The following is a 20,293-nucleotide window of genomic DNA, read 5'->3' as shown; positions in this document are numbered from 1 at the left end:
CTTATGAAATTCAAACAACCCGCCGATTTGGCTATCCCTCTCTCAGCTGAGCGATGTGTTTCCTACAATTATGAATTTTCAGGCAATCCACGTTGCCAAATTTTGCGTCGCAATCTTGCATTCGTAAGCCACTATCGTGTTAGCGAGTGTATATGACAACAATGGTCTCCTTTTAACTCTGATGTGAGTAGGACCTCAAATCCCATTCATGGACGGGACGGAAGATAAGATTCCTGCTTCCTAAGTCCCTTCTCAGTTAGCGATGGTTTGCTCCCCAGCCTCGGGAAGCGGACGAGCAACTGGTGGTCGTCTGCTAAGGGGAGGGGTGGCCAAGATGCGTCTAATTTTTTTTCTTTATCACTGTTGGCCTACTGGTGCGTGGAAATATCGGAATGGCGGGAAGGGATATATCCTCTTCGTACAAGAGCGTGGTTTTGCGTTTCGAGTCCTTTCGGTTTGAGTTTCGGCACGAGTTGTAAATGGCCCACCTTTCCAGTCCCTCATCTCCCCATACCACAACCTAGAAAAAGGGATCGTGTCTGAGGGAATGGGGTCCTCTTTTTGTGCGTAGGAAGGGTGTCTTGGGGGAGGAGGGAAGGAAAGGAAATTTTAGTGGTGGTGGGGATAAGCACTCCCTACTTGTGCCCCTCTCCCCCCTCTCAGAAAGGGACAAGATTACCCCGAAGAAGTAGAAGACGGAGAGAGTGTAGTTGTGTAGGCACCTCTCTTTTCCCCCCCTTCCCACCTAACCTTCCCCCTGCCCCGGGCACCAAACTTCCCAACCGTCTTTTCGTCTTGTCTTTCTCTTTCCCTCCCCCCCTCCTCGCGAGAATTCAAATCTGTTTCGTTGCGCGGACGTAGACGCTGGCTCCCCCTGCACGGCGTCCGCCCCAAACTCCCTTCCTCCAGTTCACTTTCCCGAGCGTCGACTTGGCGCGCTGCTGCCGTGCTGGTTCCCCGAGATCGCGCTGCCGGCTTTCTTGCGAGACGACGTACACGAGCGGGCATCTTCGCGGTGAGGTAGGCAATTCTTCGAGGCGGACTCATGGTGTCTATGGGGAAAGGAAGTGAACGTAACTCCAGTCTTCTCGAAGCCCACCGCTGTGGAATTTATCCTCCCACGCCCATCATCCTGCCGGCGACGGAATCGTGGAAACAGTGGAAATCTTTTTGACGGTGTTCCGTGGAGATTTTCTTTAGGACCGGATTTTCAGCAGAAAGGAGCAATGGAGATCCCGTGAGTAGTAAAACAACCTTCTATTAAATTCGATATTACTCTGCAGGTCCAGGCATGGGATAGGATTTGTACTTGTTTCCTCGGTGTATTCATTTTTGTGGTCACGTGTACCTGGTTTCAGTTCTTTGCGAGAATCAAAGACTTGAATTTCGTGAAATTCTCCCCCTTTCAAAAGTTCCCCGAGGTTCTCAACTCATCGGCATGGCTTACGATCGGTGAATTTAAAAAAACCGTTGTAGATGGTCTGTTATGTCTTAAAACATTTTGTAGCTTGCACTCGGGATGGTAGATTTGGCATTTCAAAACACTCAAAAGATGGTCGGATGTTATTCCGTCTAGTACGATCATTTCTTCCCACATTGAAAAGGAATTTCTATCTCGCAACGTTTTATCCTCGTCCAGGTTCATACACGTATTTAGCTATTTTTATTTTTCAAATATGGATTATAATGGCATCCTGTGGTTTATCTTGTCCTAATTAAAATGGTCTATTGTGTATCTGAGAGACCTATGTTCAATTTGCGGTGTTATAGACTTATTCATAGCATAATATTAGATTAGAATCGTGCTCCCATCAAGATTTCTAAGTTCTCTACTCGTTGGTAGTCTTGTTCTTCAAAATTCGAAAATTCCCCTCCATTTCCTCCCATGATTCAGTGATTTTTCCAAGTCACTCTGGGCTCGGGTAAAGTGGAGGGAATCTGGCGGTTGGTTGAGGTTACCTGTGAGGCAGGTGAGGTGGGGGGTTTGAGGGGAGTGGGGCGGGAGGGGGGGAGGTTCTTCGGTGCGTGATGAGGTCCCTCGGAATCCGACGCCGCCGTGGCCACTCTCCGGAACGCTGCCGACGCTCTCAGCGAAGTCTTTTCCGAACTACACCATAGTCCCTCTCTCTCTCCCATGGGTTTAATTAGGCGAAGCACTCTTTATTATTTCCCTTGATTCTCTTCCCTCGTCCTTTTATTCACACTCTCTCCTCCACTTTTCCTACAGATCCCCCCACCCTCTTCCAAAGGGGAACCCGCATTGTGGAAGGCCGTGAGGTCACCAAGGAATGCCATCTGTTAAAAAAAAGTGACGGAAGCGGGAGTAGAGTGTGGGGGGGATAGGAGTGGGTGTTCGGGATGTGGTCTGAGTGTGTTGGTGTGCGTGATTGTGCGCTCGTGGAAAGCGTGCGACCGGCGTCCTCTTTGCGTCTACAAGGCGTCCCTCAAGGGAGTGTGGCAGGGCACGATTTCTTCGAATATCAGTCTTGGACGTGGCGTGGACCGTTGAGGAAAAGTGCAATTTTTTTTTTGCCTTTGGTGACGTGATCATTTGCCAAATTTCATAAGTGCTATGGATGTGCTGAAAGTTTCGTTTGGTTTGAGCATGATTAGAATTTTCCTCGTGGATTGAGAATTCGTATTTTGAGTAATAACGGAATATTTCTTCCCTTCCAATGTTTCTCTTTCTGCTATTTGTAAATTCTCTTAATTTTAATCTTTTACAAGAGGTTCGGAGGATTACACTTCTTAAGGATGAAGGGTTCAGTTTTATTTCTTTCACAGAAATAAATTCTTAAGGTCCGCTTGCTCGCCTATGAACTCATTTGCAGCCACATTTTTTCTTGCGGCTAATTCTCTCTTCGGTGTCGAATGTGTTTTATCTCTTGTTTCAGCTTCTCTTTTGACTGCTTCTTAATTGTCTTTGCTGTAGAGAGTAATTACCAGTTTCCTATATTGAGCGATTGCTTCAAATATTGTTGCTCATTTCTTCAGCCTGCCTCGATGGAATCGTAACCGGAGGTAGGCAGGCAGGTAAGGTGAGGGGAAGTTGGGAATTTCTGATGACTCCTGAGCGTCGGAGTGGGGGGTTGGGAAAGAGGTTCATAATGGCTCTGCCTTCCATCCCCTTGGTGAGGTGGGCAGCCTGCCGTTGGCTCCTTCCTGCCGAGGCGTCCATCTTGTCTTCAATAGCTTTGGCGGGCTCTCGGCTGAGTGAAGGAAGCTTCCACCGGCGCGACCTCGCGGAAATGAACCTGGGATCTTCTCGTCTTGAAGAGAGTTTCTCTTCTTCGCCTCTCTCGGTGGATGGCTGTGTTTCTGGTGCATGTTCGCCGTTAAATTGGATATTCATGACTAGATCCACACTCATCCATCGCGGGTGGCCCTATGCTTCTGGTTCGGCGGTGGTGCAACAGGTGTCCAGCCAGGGACGAATACTTCCGTTTGCTCTTCGTGCACGCGCGCGGAGTAACAGGGCCAAGTGTAGTTTATTTTCCAAGAGTTCCGTTCTCAATTCATGGATTTAAATTGTGAAAAAGTGAATATTTCGGGTTTTTATCCTCGTAATGATTGCTCTTCGGACGATAGTTTCGCCGGCGTCGCCGCCGCCTGTTTCAGGTCGGTGGATTGATGATGCTGTGAAGCTGTCGTCGGGAGAACTAAGGAATAAACGTGGGGTAAAGCAAAGGAAAATTTACTTCTTCACGTGCTGAAGCCCACTTGAGGATTGGACTTTGATGAAAGCCGATGTGTGTTGTGCTGTTTTTTTAAATAGCGTGTGCTGCAGCATTTAGTGGCTTGAAATGCTGTTTGGTTATGCTATAGATTATTTTCACGTAGATTACCCGCGTGCATCTGAATTATTTTTGTAGACAAATATTACTGCCATCGAAAAATCCGTGGACATGGGTTATTTGGCGCGTCGAACAAAGCGAGACCCTTTCTGCCCTCATGGCGCAGTCGGTATGGGGGAGACTACTGGCGTCAAGGCCTGTCCTCCTTACGGATTGCGTCAACAATCATCTGGAAGTGGTCGAGCTGTCGACTTGTCCAACTCTAACTTGTCCGCCGCAGGAGTGTCTGCTAATGGATGTATTAATGGGTTTCATTTGAACCTAATGCATAGATCTAATAAATTATCGCCTCCGCCACACGCCCATTGAGGCTTCTTGCGGGATAGTATGTAGATGCATGCAAAACTGGGTGATGTTTAAAGCGGCGGGAAGGTATACGTACTATATAAACGGGAGGAAAGTTTGTGAACTTTAGTTTCAATCACAGACCTCGCGAAAGGTATTATTATCAGCCGTAATCTACCTCACCATACTCAGTCAAAATTACTTTCAAAACTATCGTGGATATAAAATGGTTGTGTAAATGTATTTTTTTCGCATTTGGAAATGGGTGTATTGTTCTTCCTTCTCACCTAGCATAGGCCATGCCCGTTGGTTAACCTGCTCCTCATGCATTTTATCGTAATGGTTATTTGAGGAATTACTTTTCTTGTTAGTGATGCAATTAGTTTTATATACATTGAATCGACGTAAAACTACTGGAGTTTTGGATTTTTTGTGTTCACCGTATTTAATGTTATGAAGTGGCCTGGAAATATTCGCTACACAACAAAGTTCCAAGTAACATCTTATCTTTTGATGACTTTTACGCTAGGGTGATATGTGAAAGGGCATGCTCCTGCTTTATCAGTGCTTCAATCACGCTCGACAGCACTTACCTGTAGTAATGGTCCATACGGGCACATGTACTGGACTTAACTAACCAAATAGTATCGATGGAACTAAGAAGTCACGGATTAGAGAGCCTCACTAATGCCGGGTTGACGAAATTTGGAATACCCGTTCATTTTTGGCAAAGTGACCGAGAAGCTTACTTGATTTTTTTTAGCGTTCGCATGGAAGGTTGGGATGAGTAAGACGACGTTCCCTTTATGCATTTCAGGAATGAGTAAGTATTGTTTGTAAATTAATTGAGAAAATAATAGCTATTGAAGGAGGTGCCCAGGGTTCAAATACGGGTCAGGCAAAGGGGTAATGTGACATCTTCTACTCTTGACTCACGGAAAAAAATCCCGGAGTAAGTGACTTCCTAATTCTATTCGCCGTGCAATCTATCCCCAAGATTTCGTTATCTATTAGAGTGTAGCACAGAGTAATGGCAAAAAAATATATATTTATAGTTGTGATATATTAATTCACCTAGTATTTCTCCCCGCCAGGCTCGATGCTTGATGTTGGGCGCGCGATTTCTTGATCCTCAGCTGAAAGCGTTTGACCGGAGGGGAATAGATGGTATTTTGGTACAATGTCGAACATTGTATTTGAATTCACCTTTGGGTGAGTTGGAGTAGGGGCGGGGAGTTAAGTGTGCCTGTGAACATCTTAAATCATTATTTTTTCCGCCATCGTGCCACTTGCTACAATGTTGTGGGATGTGAAGTTGCGAATAAGTGTTAATTCGAAAACATGAAAAGTTTTTCGGAATCATCGGCTCATACGCTACTGCTAAAAATTAGATAAGAAAATAATTTCCCTTCACACCTTAAGGGATCCTGGTTTTCAGTTAGGGATAATACGATTTATTTTTTTGAATCAAATCTAAGACCTCGTAAAGGAATTTAGAGAGGAGGGGACAGACGGAATTTGATTGCTACTATTTATTAGTCAGGTGGGGGACACGACTAATGGGTTTACACCGCCAGATCTCCTGAAATGTGCTGAAATAATAACCTTTTCTAATTTCGTTCATGCATTCGCGAAATTCCACGCCATTTTAGAAATTAATGCAGTTCTAACCTGCGCAATTCCGTGCTTCGTGTAAAACGGCCTTTAGCGGTGTTTCAACCTTTCCTGCAATTTTAAGATTCTCTGTGCATTCCATAGGTATCTGCTTTCCTGATAATCACAATTTTCGCAAGGGTAATTTCGGCGTTTTAAAAACGTATTTTTTGTTGAAACGGAATCTGTGACTAGATGATTTACTGTCTCCCTATCAACCTTGCACCATGCCATATTCTCTTGACATTAAAATGGCATTGCTCTTAAGATTATACTCGCTTCGCGCCGAGCTCCGTCAAATTATTATTTTCTTCATTTTTATTACTCAACCTATTAATCTTCCAAACATGGTACATGGCTTCATATTAGAACCTCGCTGTATTTCCTGGTAATAAGTATTAGGTGGATCTTAGGACGCGCATTCCCTTTTTCTTATTAACAGCTGGCGCCCTATTGCCCCCCGCCAACGCTTATTGAGGCAGATGGCGGGGGAATATGTAGAGGTATTTTCCTGACCGGGGGGCAACTAGGAATTAAGGCTAGGGGGGTTTCGGCGCCACTAATACTTGCGGGGTCTGGGGGGTATGGTATAACTGCAGGGCAAGCAGGAGTTATAGGGGACCGCCACCAGTAAAAATGTTTGATATAAATGGTTCAAAATGGTGTTTTTTTACGTCTTTTTAAGGGATATTTTTATTAATCCTTCCACTCTTTTATTAGTAATTTTAATATTGAAATGGAGAAATCAATCGATTCGGCTTTTACTATGTGAAAATCCATGTTGAAATGAAAATACACAACCTTGGTAACTTTTCACTGGAAAATTATTTATTGGTACGACACGTTTCGACGCTGAGGCGTCATTCTCAAGTACCAAATAATACAACGCGTCGTACCAATAAATAATTTTCCGGTGAAAAGTTCCAGGGTTGTGTATTTTCATTTCAAGTGAAATGGAGTTAACTTTAAATTTCTCAGAGCTATGCGGGGTGGGGGGGTATTCCCCAAACCCCCCCCCCCCCCACTACCTGCGACACTGCTTCCCGATTTGTGCATTTAATCTATTATTGAAGCGCATAATTATTTAAATCAATACTCGATACGAAACCTCGGCCATTGTATGAAGATTATTGGCAGTTAATAGTAGTGCGGCCTTGATTGCCACAAAGTTGCCTCTGCGCTAATATTACACGCTTCACGAATATTACAAAAGAGGATCTTCAAGTTGGCCTCTAAATGTGTTTTCAACCATCGCGCATTTAAATGGGTTTACAGAAGTCGCCACTCGCGTCGCTGACGGACAAAGTAATTCGATATTGACGGAAAATAAGGTATTATTGTTAACCGAAATTTATATGCATGTTGATGTGCTCTTATCAAAGTCGTTTTAATCCTTGCATTTGAAATCATTTTACTGCAAAATAATGGAAACAGCGGATCGCATTGAAATCATTACCGCACCGCGGACATTTTTGGAATCAGATTTTAAAGCCACAGAAGTGGCAACAGAAATTAGCCACTCAATGAGATTGAATTGGGGTTACTCTATGCAGTCCCCTTGGCTAGGTCATTAACCTTACGAACCCTTAAAAACCCCTGTAGTCCGAGAATTATTATTGACTCTTCAAAACAGTTTTTTTCGGGAATTATTCCTAATTTATTTTAAATGGCTAGAGGTTTTAAGACTTTGTTTTTCATTTTATAATATCGAAATCACATAGGCAACGTTGGATTAAATGAATGAACATGGGTTAAGTTACACCAAATATTTCGTGAGGAACATTTGTAAGTACTCAGGTTTTTCGCCAATCCAGTTTTTGTGTTCCCTTGGTAATTTGGCGTTGTACCACACTACTTTTTAATTTTTTCGTGATTATTTTGTGCCGGCGCACTTTATGTTCTACATTTACTTCGCAGAATCTCCCTTAGTAATACCATAGAGTAAGTGTATATACATACTCCGTGGTATAGCCTTACAGAGCCTGTGCTCTTGGTCGACTACTTAAGGTCTACGCAGCATTGCTAATAAAATATGTTGACAATTCTTACGATGACAAATTACCGAATAAGGCCTTTCTTAGTTAGCAAAGTCATATTTTAAACTTTTCACTACTAGTGAGCGCATTAAGTGATTTATAGTCGAGTATACCATACCAAAAATGTCATACAGTACGTCAGTATTTACTAATATAATAAGTTATTCACTATACCTGTAGAGCCTATTTTTCCTAGTCCGAGTGAAGCCAACCTAGGTCTAAACTATAGCAGTTATTACGTTTCCTTGCTGTATGCGGTAAAAACATCATAAATATATCGGTAAATATATATTCTGCAGTCTTATTTCCCTAATCTCATCCATGCTACAGGTTTTACCGTAAAAATTAGGCTCTTATTGTATCTTGAGCATCAGGTACAAATTATTCCTCTTGAAATTTCCGAAAAAAGATGAAATATAAAATTTTTCCTTCCATCGGTTAGAATTTCCTATTGTAAATGCCTTATTAATTTACTTATTGCTATCTTGATCGTAGTAATGTTGATCAAATCTTGCTTCTCGCCTCAGTATCTACGATTTTCGGGCCCCGTACACTAGCCGCGTACTACAAATGAGGTCACATGAAAGAGTGATAACATCGTTATTTTACAATTCCATCGCATTATAATGAGTCTATAATTTAAATTTTAATAATTTATGATTTGGATCCCCACATTGCCTGAATGTGCTCTCTTCAGGACAAGTCTAGGGTAATAGTTAGGTACTCTTAAATACTTAAACGACTCTAAATTTAATGAAAAGTTTCAACGACTTTTCTCCGAGTGGTCGTCATTAGGCGTGGGCCGTGGGAGCTCCAGCAGTCAGCGCCTGGCTGGCCGTTGATCTCCCTCGTTGGGATTTCTCATGACCTCAAGACGTCAACTTCCCTACCTTCTTGACAAGTGGGGTCACAAGGAATAGGTTGCTTGACCCGTTCAAGTCGGCCTTTCTCCCGATGAGCGCGCAAGGGCAAGCCCGCGTTGTTGTCGGATCTATCTTCTCTTCCCCTCGCTCTAGCAGACACGACTTCTTGATCAAGTTGATCTAGGAATTTTTTTTCGACGGTCTCGCCAAGCGCCTACTATGCAACTGTTTTCTTTTTAAATTTGCTGGTAAAGTAAGATATTTAAACATTTTCACGAGTTTATTTTAATACTACGCGTTTCGTTGTTACATTAGTGTTCTCGAGTATCCTTGTTTGTGAATGCAATTGAGAATGTTGTTGTGGCAACGAAACGCGTCTTGTGAAAGTAAATTCAGTTTAAATTTAGAAATGTCTTATTTAACTTAAATAAAAAAAACACCCACGTGGTGCCACGAATAATAGAATTTTGTAACATTAAGTTAAAACGGATTTTTAAATTTATTTTGAAGTAAAGCTTTCACTTCAAATGAGATGGAATCAGGTGCAACTTAATGGGATCTTGAATTCATGTTGTACTAACAAAAGTTACAACTTTTTAAGCTTCAACAGGATGATTTATAGAACGAAAGTGGTTTATTCGACCAGTCGATATTATCAAGTGATGTGGATTGGTCCACGAGACTGCGGTAGTGTATATTTCTTGTCGGTTCAACATAGTAATCATTTCCGTAAATCATTCCACTTACCTCCTCGGGATTTTTTTTACAAATGGTGAAAACTAAAAAAGATAATGCTAACCTGGAGTGTTTCTAAATCAATGGAATAAAGTTTTGCGTACTTATCGTTAAAATAATATTTTCTGTATTTTAGCTCGCGGGAAATCGTGACTTCAGTAGTACAAGAGATATTGCTTGAAATTACTGTCTTTTTTTGTATTCTCTTTAATTTATCATTCAATGAGAGTACCTTCCCAGATATCCTAAATTCAAGTTACATAGTTCCTATTTATAACTCAAATGATAAATGTGATATATCTAATTACCGTCCCATTTCGATTCAGTGTGTTATAGCCAAATTGTTGGAAAGCCTTGTAGTTGACAGATTGGCACCATTGTTAAAAAATATGTTGGTGCCAGAACAACATGGTTTCAGGCAAGGCATGACAATTGCAACTAACTTAAAGATGTTCACCGAGTACCTCATTGAAGGGCTTGGCAGCGGCTACCAAATCGATACCATTTATACAGATTTTTCAAAAGCTTTTGATAAAGTGAATCATTTCATTCTTTTACATAAATTGAGCTCATTGGGTATAAATGGAATGATGTAGAGATGGCTCCAAAGCTATTTTATTGGTCGTAAACAATTAGTAAAAGTTAAATCTACTTCCTCACATTTGTTTGATGTATGTTCAGGAGTTCCTCAGTGTTCTCATCTTGGGCCAGTTATTTTTTTATTATTATAAATGATATTAGCTGTGCCATCTCTCCTATTCCACATTTAATATATGCCGATGACATTAAAAATATTTACTGCAGTGAAGAACCCACAGGAATGTCATTAAATTTATGTCTATTGAAAATTAGTGTGCTCAAAATTTTATGACCATAAATATAAAAAAATGTAGTGCAATCTCCTTTCATCATAAAAAAATCTCCCATTCTATTTGACTATTCCATCATGGTGAAGTTATCCCAAGAACAGATGTAATTAGGGGGTTCTTATTGATGAACGCATAGCTTTTAGTTACCTCATCTCATCTCTTGTTAGTAAGTCTTTTCGTATGTTAGGCTTTGTTACTAGGATTACTAATGAATTCAATGACATTAATATGAAAAAAAACTTGCATATATCATCAGTTCCTCCAATTTTAGATTGTGATTCCATTGTTTGGCATCCACATTGTAAAATTTATATTGATAGCTTAGTAAAGTTCAAGAGAAATTTTTAAGAATTAAAATTGATTGTTTGAGGCGTAACTTGGTGAAAGCGATTCATAATTAAATTAAAAAAGAAGAACTTTGTGCTTTCACATTAATATTTATTCACGACCATGGTTTCAACGTTAGGCGTCATCACCCCGATGATGACGTCTAACGTTGAAACCATGGTCGTGATTAAATATTAATGTGAAAGCACAAAGTTCTTCTTTTTTAATTTAATTTTTAAGAATTGTAAATTATTATGCTGGATATTCAATACATGATGTCCCACATGCAGGAACAATGCAGGTATTGAATTTAAATCCACTTCGTGTTCGACGTAATCTTGCGGAATTGCTATTGCTATAATCTATGCAATGCCTTTATTAACTGTCCATCCATAATTCAATTGATCCCAATAAATGCCACATTTTCGATTGCCAGATTATTGGTAATATTGATATTTTTAGCGATAGACATTCCATACTTAAGTGTACTTCATCATTGTTGAATATCGTCTGACTTCATGCTATTTGAGCAATATCTTTTGTTTTATTATAATTCATATTTTAGTGCTCCTTTTCTCATGTAAAACTTCATATTTCAAGTATATTTTTATTAATTATTAAGAGTTATATTGAAAGAAATGTTCATGTTTTGTTCTAAATTGGGCATATACCCTTAATAAACATTATTGGTATTTATTATTATTATATTATTTATTATTATAAATTTGAATGTTTCTGTGAAAATAAAATTGTCAACCATGATGAATAGTTTACTCTACTCTACACTCCTTTAATCCAACATAATTTTTAATTGTTTTTTTTCATGTTCACTCTTTCGTTATAACTTAAAACTGTTTTAAGATACCGTTCTTTAGAATATGCTGTAACAAGACCGATTTAATTGCCTCTTAACTACAGCTAGATTTTTTTGAAAGATGATGGATGATGAATATTTAACGAAGGGGCCGTAGTAAAAACTAGCTGGTGTAGACTCTCATAAATGACAGAAAATACGATTTTTAACCAGTATGTAATCTGTAACCACTACTGTAGCCGGGTGAAGTAAGTAGTCAACAGTAGCAGGTGAAGGTTTTTTTTTCGCGTTCTCAATTATTCAAAATCTTGGATCACTGTCAAAGACTACGTCGGCTTGATTCCATTATTATATAATTCACCTACCTATTGCTTACCCAGTAATGTCTTCTTATAACATGAGCAACATAGATATGCTTTTTCGTAAGCTCTTAATAACTTGAAATGATATGGAGACAAATTTGGTAAGACAAGATGTTGGAGGTACATTTGCTTTTGTGTGGAATGCCCGTATAATTTATTCGAAAATTTGGAACGAATGCAAATTTTCTCTCAAAAAAAAAACAAAGCTTAGCAATGTAACTGTCATTGACACTTGCGTGATATAAATTTTGAGGTAAAATATTATTTTGGGACTAATATCAGCTAGTGTGTATATATTATTTCTCTATGGCGAGTCATTTACATTTTCATTGTGGTTTTTCACACTGTCAGCGACATTTTTAACACGATTATCTGAATGTGATGGCATTTACTTTTGTCCGTCTTAATCGGTGAGTCAAGGTAGTAACGGAAAATTTTTAAATAAAAAACTGTGCGAGGATGTGGATTGTAATTATTATTCCAGTTGTTGGAATGTGATCTCCACTGCAGGAAAATTATCTAGGGGCTAATTGTAGAGAGTAATATGTCCTCGCTAAATAGGCACTCGTATTAGAGTGGCCTTTGAAGGATTGGTGCACATCTTAATCCAGTTTCGTGCCCTGCTTAGGGAGTCGGCGTTTTTCTCGGAAACAGCCGATTCACTATCTACGAAGAAATCTCTATCTGTGTCGCTTCTTTGTATTTAGGCTGGCGGAAGTGGCGGGGGAGACAGCTGTTTTCCCGAGGAAATCGCCCCATGCTGTACGTGGCTCTATGTCGGAAGTCCTTTACAGTGCAACACGTTCAAAGAAGATAAGGGCGAATTGGTCAGGGCGAGATGAAATTGATGGCAAACGGAAGATTATTACTTGGCAGTTGGATCGTAACTCCTCTTCCCTTGGAATTGGCAATATTTTGATGAAATTTCAATTTCGATGCTTCCTAATACGAGCGAACATAACTTTATACTTGTCTTTGGATAGTTTATTGAACTGTGCGTATCTGTTAAACTCGCGATTAAATTAGGCTGTTTGAACAGAGAAATCCTTTGGTTACCGCTCACTTGTCCGTGGATAGGTTATTGACCTGCGCGAATATAATCTGTTAATTTTTTAAATTTAAATAGGCTATTTGAGAGGAAAAATCCTTAGCCGCTCATATGTAACTGATCGAGGTTGTTGACCCGTCTTATGCATCCCCGAATTTAACAAGCATCCTATGATCGACAGTGGCGTAATAATAGTAGTAAAAAAAATCGCCTTTAGTTTAGTGAGCGTATTCCAGTCCAAATGGTCCTTCAATACGATGATTAGATAGAATATATGAGAGGCGGTGAAAAGTCCGCTGAAACGAGAGGTAGTCCTTGCAATTCTTGATTAGAAGCGAAGAGTTAAATGCCACTAAAGGCAGGCAAAGTTATATTTTACTTCCAGCGCCATTTTTACGATAACAATAATGAGGTAACTTATGCAGACTATTTAAGTAAACTTCAAAAGTCCGCCTGATTAATTTTAAAATTTGATCTATATTTATATCTCATCATGCGAAATACAAAATCTGCATTTCAATCTCATTCCCCCCTTTACGTCGGTGATTTTTGACTACACTTTGGGTACAAAAATATTTCACATAGCAATCAGTATTGATGAAATCTGTTTGTCTCTCCTATGGAATCGCAGGTCTTCCGAATCATAATCTAAATATCTCGCAAATGAACCAATGGGTGTCTGATCTGTATCAAGTGCTTCCACCATCATACACACTGCTAAACGCTATCATTGCGGAAAATTAAAGGATTAGTACGGTCAAACAAGGTTGGTGAACCTTTTGTAGGAAGGGGGAAATTACACTATTTGTAATCGTCAAACCGATAAGAGAGATAAATTGGATTTTTCCATGAACATTTGAATCACCTGGGAAGTAAAACGGTCGGTCTGTAACCTCAGATATGTACTCCCCAGAACTCTTTTTGCTAAGCCTGCATCACGCTATCTTTTTTTTTCATCCCTACCGCGCGATAGCTTAAGCTATCGCTCCATTGATGGCGAAAAAATGATATTTTTACGCGATTTTCCGCGATGGCTCCAGGGATGGAAATCCCATCCTTTTTTTCCACCACTCAGCACGTCCCTTTTTCCGTCGCTGGAACCATCCTCGATCACTCTTGCATGGTCCCTGAAAACCAATCGCTACAGCTATCATTATTAGGGACGGGAGAAATGATGATGAGGTTCAGCTTTAAACGACCAACTATAAGCCCCCTATAGGAAATGCGCCTACTATAATATTCTTATGGTAAATTTAAATAGTTAAGCTTTTATATCTCATCGCACGTCGCATTTTATTTGATAATTCAAATTCATGTAAACTATCAATGCTATATTCAAACTTTTCTCGGGATTCCGCGCGGGTAAGATTTTGTAAAAAATAGAAAAATATTAAAGTAAATATATATATTATTAAATATTATAGTAGCCGTGAGGATAGATTACGAGTCAGTACCCGAAACGTCGGCGCTCTTACGAAATCTTTACCGCGCGGAATCCCAAAAAAATTTATATATTCTATTCGTCGGAAAAGTGTTAAATCTTACATATTAATGCGCTATTGAAAGCATTACAGTCAAGACGGATTTTTAGGCAAATTACGTATCAACAGGAGACTTGAATGTGGAATCAGCCGCATTTTGATAAAAGTTATTTAAAGAATGTGAGGTATTGTTGCAAATGAACAGATGTATCAGTTTGTGCGCCGTTAACGTCAGGAATATTTATTTTTTTTTTAATTTTTTGTTTTTTTGTTTTTTTTTTTAATTATTTAGAAACCAATTTTAGGAAACAATAGCAATATTTAGGAAGTAAGATATGCCGTCGCATGTTCTCTGATAAATTCTGTGCATTTTGGTATCTCATTTGTAGAGTTTGGTTGCGTATAAGTTGAGAAAAAGGAATCTATACCGTAGAAATAATATAGAGGATTAGAAGCCCTAGGATAGTTACCTATATAAGAAAAATTTACATATAATCCACACAAATCATGCTTAAAAAAGGTCTAATACTTTCGAAAAAGTGACAATCAAAATTCGTATGTTCTGGCCTGTACATCTCGGAGGCTACAGGTCGGACCATCATATCCCACTTGTCATACTGTAGAACTGAAGGGTCATGGAGGATAATCGGAGGTGAAAGCAGTTCCGCATAGTAGTGACTCAGATTTGTGGATCGTGAGGCCACAGGAATGTCTATCGAGAGTGAAATCATTGCGTTTTCACGGAATAGCGATTTCAGGTATGATGCTGTGACGAAACGTGTAAAAGAAAGCGGTGAAGTGGCACAAAGAATCTTGAATCGGTAGTTTCCCCGTTCATATTGGAATAAATGGTTAATTATCCCTCCTAAGGGATCATTGAGGGAATCGAAGTATTATGGTCTCGTAAAACCTAAATTATATGACTTGTCTAAGGATCGTTCATCGAATGGACTCCTTCAACATTATTTTAATTGTCGAGTTTGGAAATAAAGAGGCACTTAATTTTCCGTTTTTCTATACGTTTTCTACTCCTCGTGCTAATCACGGCGAAAAATCTACGGCCTTACACCTTACGCAGATAAGTTCATGACGTAACAAGATCGTGTTCGGTGGGTCATTTCTACTTAGAGACTTCTCCACCTTGCGAATAAGTCTGATTTGGTTCATTGCTGTTTACGCACTCGTGAGCTATTCCTTTCATCAATCAAATGTGCACCCTCAACAAGTACACGACTCTGAACTCATAATGACGTTATTACGTCATGAAAGTGGGCGGCGACTTAAAACTTATTGTAAGTAGTGGTTTGATGGTTCTCCTATAAAATGTTATTTTACGTTCGCACCGCTGAGCAACTATAACATTCGATTTTTCTCACTAATAAATTTTACGACTTTAAAGTCTTGATTGCACATTAAGAGGAGAACGGATTCAGCAGTAAGGACATGAGGAAGAGAATTGCATTAGCAACAGAAGAGGCGTTCATGCACAAAGAGTGCATAAAAGGATCGTTATCTAAGAGTTTATAGAAAATGTTAGTGAAGAGTTTTAATCTGGAGCCAGTGGGGTAGCCGGGAATTTTGTTCGGGAGGGAATTTTTGAAAAGCAGGGTACTAGGTAGAGGGTTCTAAACTAATTTCAATACTTTTCATAATCTATAAAACTTCATTTTTCAAAGAAATCTTTTGTAAATTCATGGTTTTTCAATATTTTTTCATTTATGAAGGAAATTAATCGTGTTTTCATATTTAGCGCTGGGTGAGGAGAGGCAACTTTTAGATGAGATACGGAGGAGACAGAAGGTATGGATGGGAGGAGTGTTTAGCGGGAAGAGGATGTTGAAAACGGTGTTAGAGGTAGAATGTTCGGTAAACGAGGGAGGGGAAGGAAGAGAATAGGATTTTAAAAATTTAGATTTTAAAGGAGCAGGCCCAGTGGCGTAGCCAGGAATTTCATTCCGGGGGGAGGGGGTCCAAAACCAGAGGGGTTAATTTTTGAAAAAAAAAGTACTAAGTAATGGGTTATAAACTAAATTTTACACTTTTCATTATCGAAAAAACTTCATTTGTTAAAGAAATATTTTGTAAATTCATGATTTTCAATATTTTGTTGTCTTTTATGAAGGAAAATAATTGCGTTTTTATATTTCGAGGGGAGGGTCCGGACCCCCTGCACCCCCCCTGGCTACGCCACTGAGCAGGCCTTACAGTGAATTGAAAAAGGCACCGATGGAAGGAAAGGGAAGCTCCCAGATTACTTCTTTAGTACTCCATGGAAACCTAACTTAATCAGTAGAATACTATAATAATAATTTCGGGGTGGGATCCGGACCCCCTGGACCCTCCCCCCAAGCCACGCCACTGTCTGGAAGTACGGAAACGTGGAGACTGGGAAGGAGGACGAGAAAAGACATGAGAACATCGAGGTGTGGGTGTGAAGTGGACGTAGAAGTAGGAGGAACAACGAAGTGCTGGGTATGGTGAGTGAGGGGAGGCAGTTTCTAGATGGGATACGGAGGATACGGAAGGTTTGGATGGAGCAGGGAGGGGATGTTGTAAACGGTGTTGGAGGGTAAAATTTTACGTATAAGAGGAAGATGAAGGAGGATAATAGGATTTTTTTAGATGGAATGAAGTGGATTAGTCCTTATTATGAATTGAAGAGGGAAGTCCATAAAGGGAGGGTAGACTGCTAGAATACTACGTGTAAACTTACCTTAATCGGTGGATTACGTTAATAATAAAAATTACTGATTATCCTCTCCATAAAGCCTTTCGAGTTAATGTCTAAATTCGTGAATAATTTTGGTGGACGACGTAACGAAAATGAAATGACCATTGAACCAAATTAGAACAGGTTTTATTTTTTGTTCATGCATTTGCACAGATTGTGTGGTTACACTGCGGAATATCGCATTTAGACATTAAATCGGACGGGTTGATTTACCGTGTAAACAGGCCTTAAAAGTATCTTCGAGTGTATATATCGTTGAGGTTTTTCTTAGTCTGAGAAAACTTTTTCATGATTTTATTTCTCATTGGTGTTGGTCAATGTACTATTTTCTGGGAATTGATTTAAAGATTTTTTCAACTCGCACCATGTCGCTAGCTGAAGGAGGCTGCACTTTCATCACCATACTTGTCTACTCGTGCACTTGGGAATTGGTCGGACTTTCCTTACGTTAAAATGCTCAGCTCTGCAAATTGTTGACAGTCGGATGCCTTCCTGTGAGGTTGTTTCCTCGTCGCTATGTGCGAGGTAAGCTGAACATTTCGCTGACGCGGGCAAGATGTTCAGCAGGTCAACTAGACATGATGTTCATTTCTCAAGATAGGCCTTTGCTGCTATGCAGAGAGGTGACACCCGTCAATTCATTCCCCGTACATTCCCTTTCACTCTATGAGATTTCCGCATTTTGACTTGGGTTCAAACGGCAAGCGATATTTTCGTATTAAAACCAGAATAAATCACACTTGCGAAATATATTTTGCCTCGAGTACTACAGTTTTATCACTGGCATTTCTCACAAGAAATAATTGGACATATATTTTGATGTTATTTCTTTAAAACAGTCATCTATTACTTACTGCATTATTATTTTCTTTGATTGGCGTAAATTTTTGTTATTTAATGGCACGTGGCTCAATTCTGGTCCTATGACTTGGAGACCACCTAAATCTCGTTATCTTTGTTATTCTACTGTAAAATCAAAATGTAGGAGTAAATAAAATTATTATTATTATTATTATTATATTTTCATAGCATTTTTGCTGGTTTTAGGCGAGGTACGGGTATCACCAAGCACCCTCGTCTTTTTACTTTTGTGTTGAAAAATTTTCTGACAATCCGACATGTATTTAAAATGGCTGCTTTTTGTATTGTAATGAACAAGTTTTTCGGAAGTCCAATAGTTTTAAGACCTTGATGGATTGAATGAGGCACTACTCCTGAGGTAGAGGTATTAGATTATTATTATTATTATTATTGCATGAAGTGGATGGAAATCTGTATGCAATCCCTACTCCATATGTTCCTTGAGAACCCTTGCGATCGTATTCTATTTATTCATTAGGAAATCTGTCCGTTAATATTGATTTATAAGCTATTATAATTTATCAACTATAGCGTAATTCATATCATGCTCCATAATACTCAATGTAAAAACTACATTGAATAGATGTAAAACTAACATGGCGGCGAACGATTTTTCCGCTTTTATTTTGGGCTATCTACATCTACAACTGCCCCACAACCCGCCTCAATAGGTCAATGGCGGGGGGAGTTAGGACTTAGGACACCAGCCGTTGACAAATAAAAAAGAAATTCTCTGACGAAATTCCGCCAATCATTCAATAAAGTCCTTTGCTGTTCAGGGGAAAAATGCATTCCCATACCTATCCCTTTGGAAAAATATCTCCCTTAATTTATACTTTCTGTCGGACCAGGAAATATTGGTTGGGGTATAATATGTTGTTTTCCGTATCGCTCCGAAATATATCTAATCTAAATTGATCAAGCAATCTAAACCTAGCGAGCAGAATCTGAGTCTATGGAGGCTCCCAACCTACTAGTATTTTTATAGCTTGTGTGTGACGCCTTCTTTACGGCCGCTGCTGTTTTTGACGAGTGACGCAGCTTTCCTTTGTATTTTATTAATTTTACCAGAGAGGAGAATGTACTCGATTGTACGGATCTAGTATTCTACAGACGGGCTCTAGTTGTGTTGTCATCAACCGTGCATTTTAATTAGGTTTACAAAAGTCGCCACTAGTGTCGCTGACGGCTGGAACGACCCGAATTTTACGGATAAATAAGCTATAATGAAGGATGTTAACATTATTTTATATTTGTTATTACATGGTGAATCAAACTAATAACTTTTCAATAATTTTATTTATTCATTTCCACTCCATCGAAAACAGCTATATACCCCTTTTACATCGGGGTTATTAACATGTTAAGAGTTTTAACGTTCACAAATAATCAAAGCTCTGGAAAGGGGTAACATACCAATGCGGGACTCGAACCCGCGACCTCCTGTTTGGCAGGCGAGGACTTCGCACCGCCGCCGCCGAGGCCGACGGGGTAAAGATTTCACCTCCTCACGGGGTAAAATTATATTCCTCACTGTTGTAAATATTACTTATTAATGATTGAGAGTGAACAGATCGATTTTACCTCATCGCCGCGATGCGGAAATATTGGAAAACCAATTAAAATGCGTACAGAGTGACAGAAAAATCAACCGTCATTGGACGGACTGGTACATCCACCATGTCTTTTTGGATCATCCACCACTCTTGGAGATAGATCTGTGGTTTCCGCGGCGTTTCTTCATATGAGTCTTGGCTTCCGGGCGTTCCTCCGCGTTTAGATGTCCATAAGTGACGACAGTTTCTCCAGCCATCCTGCTGGCGTCTTCAAGTCAGAAGTAGCGATGCATAAAATTTGGCCGTCTTATATAGGTGGCTTGGGGATCAGAGGCCGATTTTGATTGGTTGGAAATTCAGGTGGGCTCTGATTGGTCATTGGAAGACCCTTTTCCATGTGTTGGCTAATGTGTAGCCGTCTTCTCTGCTGCAGTTCTCAAGGTGCTTAGCTATCTCTATAGCCTCTCGGATTAGCCTAGGATAGTAACGGCTTTCATTACACAAGACTTTAGGCTTATCGAATTCCACCACTCTTGATTTCTCATTCTTTTCGAAAATGTTGAGGCAGCATAGAGAAATATGGAATCTTCCCGACTAATTTGCACGTCCAAATTTGACCTCTGAAAATGTTAACCCTTTCCCATATTATTATTATATCTAGGGTGATTAGATACCCTATTTGGGGGATCTGTTACCACCTCAGAAAATCCTCCGAGTGCACGGAGGAGGGATGGGTGTCAGCACCCTCGGAATTATGCTGCCCGCCATCCATCCCCTAAGGAGACAACCAGTACCAAGGAAGAGGGTGGTTTCCTATT

General features: G+C 39.8%; 1 protein-coding gene across 1 annotated transcript in view; it reads left to right on the top strand.

The window, feature by feature from the left end:
- Positions 1-932: 932 nt before the first annotated feature.
- The window catches only part of LOC124161233, a 177,174-nt gene continuing 157,813 nt past the window's right edge, over positions 933-20,293 (top strand). Inside the window, exon 1 of the mRNA XM_046537500.1 lies at positions 933-1,237. Coding sequence (XP_046393456.1) covers positions 1,227-1,237 — 11 coding nt within the window. The 5' untranslated portion in view covers positions 933-1,226. The remainder of the gene's footprint in view (positions 1,238-20,293) is intronic.

The sequence above is a fragment of the Ischnura elegans genome, chromosome 6 (genome assembly GCF_921293095.1).
Source record: "Ischnura elegans chromosome 6, ioIscEleg1.1, whole genome shotgun sequence".
In the NCBI taxonomy this organism is placed as follows: domain Eukaryota; kingdom Metazoa; phylum Arthropoda; class Insecta; order Odonata; family Coenagrionidae; genus Ischnura; species Ischnura elegans.
Note: the sequence above shows the minus strand (reverse complement) of the source record. Positions and strands in the feature narration are given on the sequence as shown.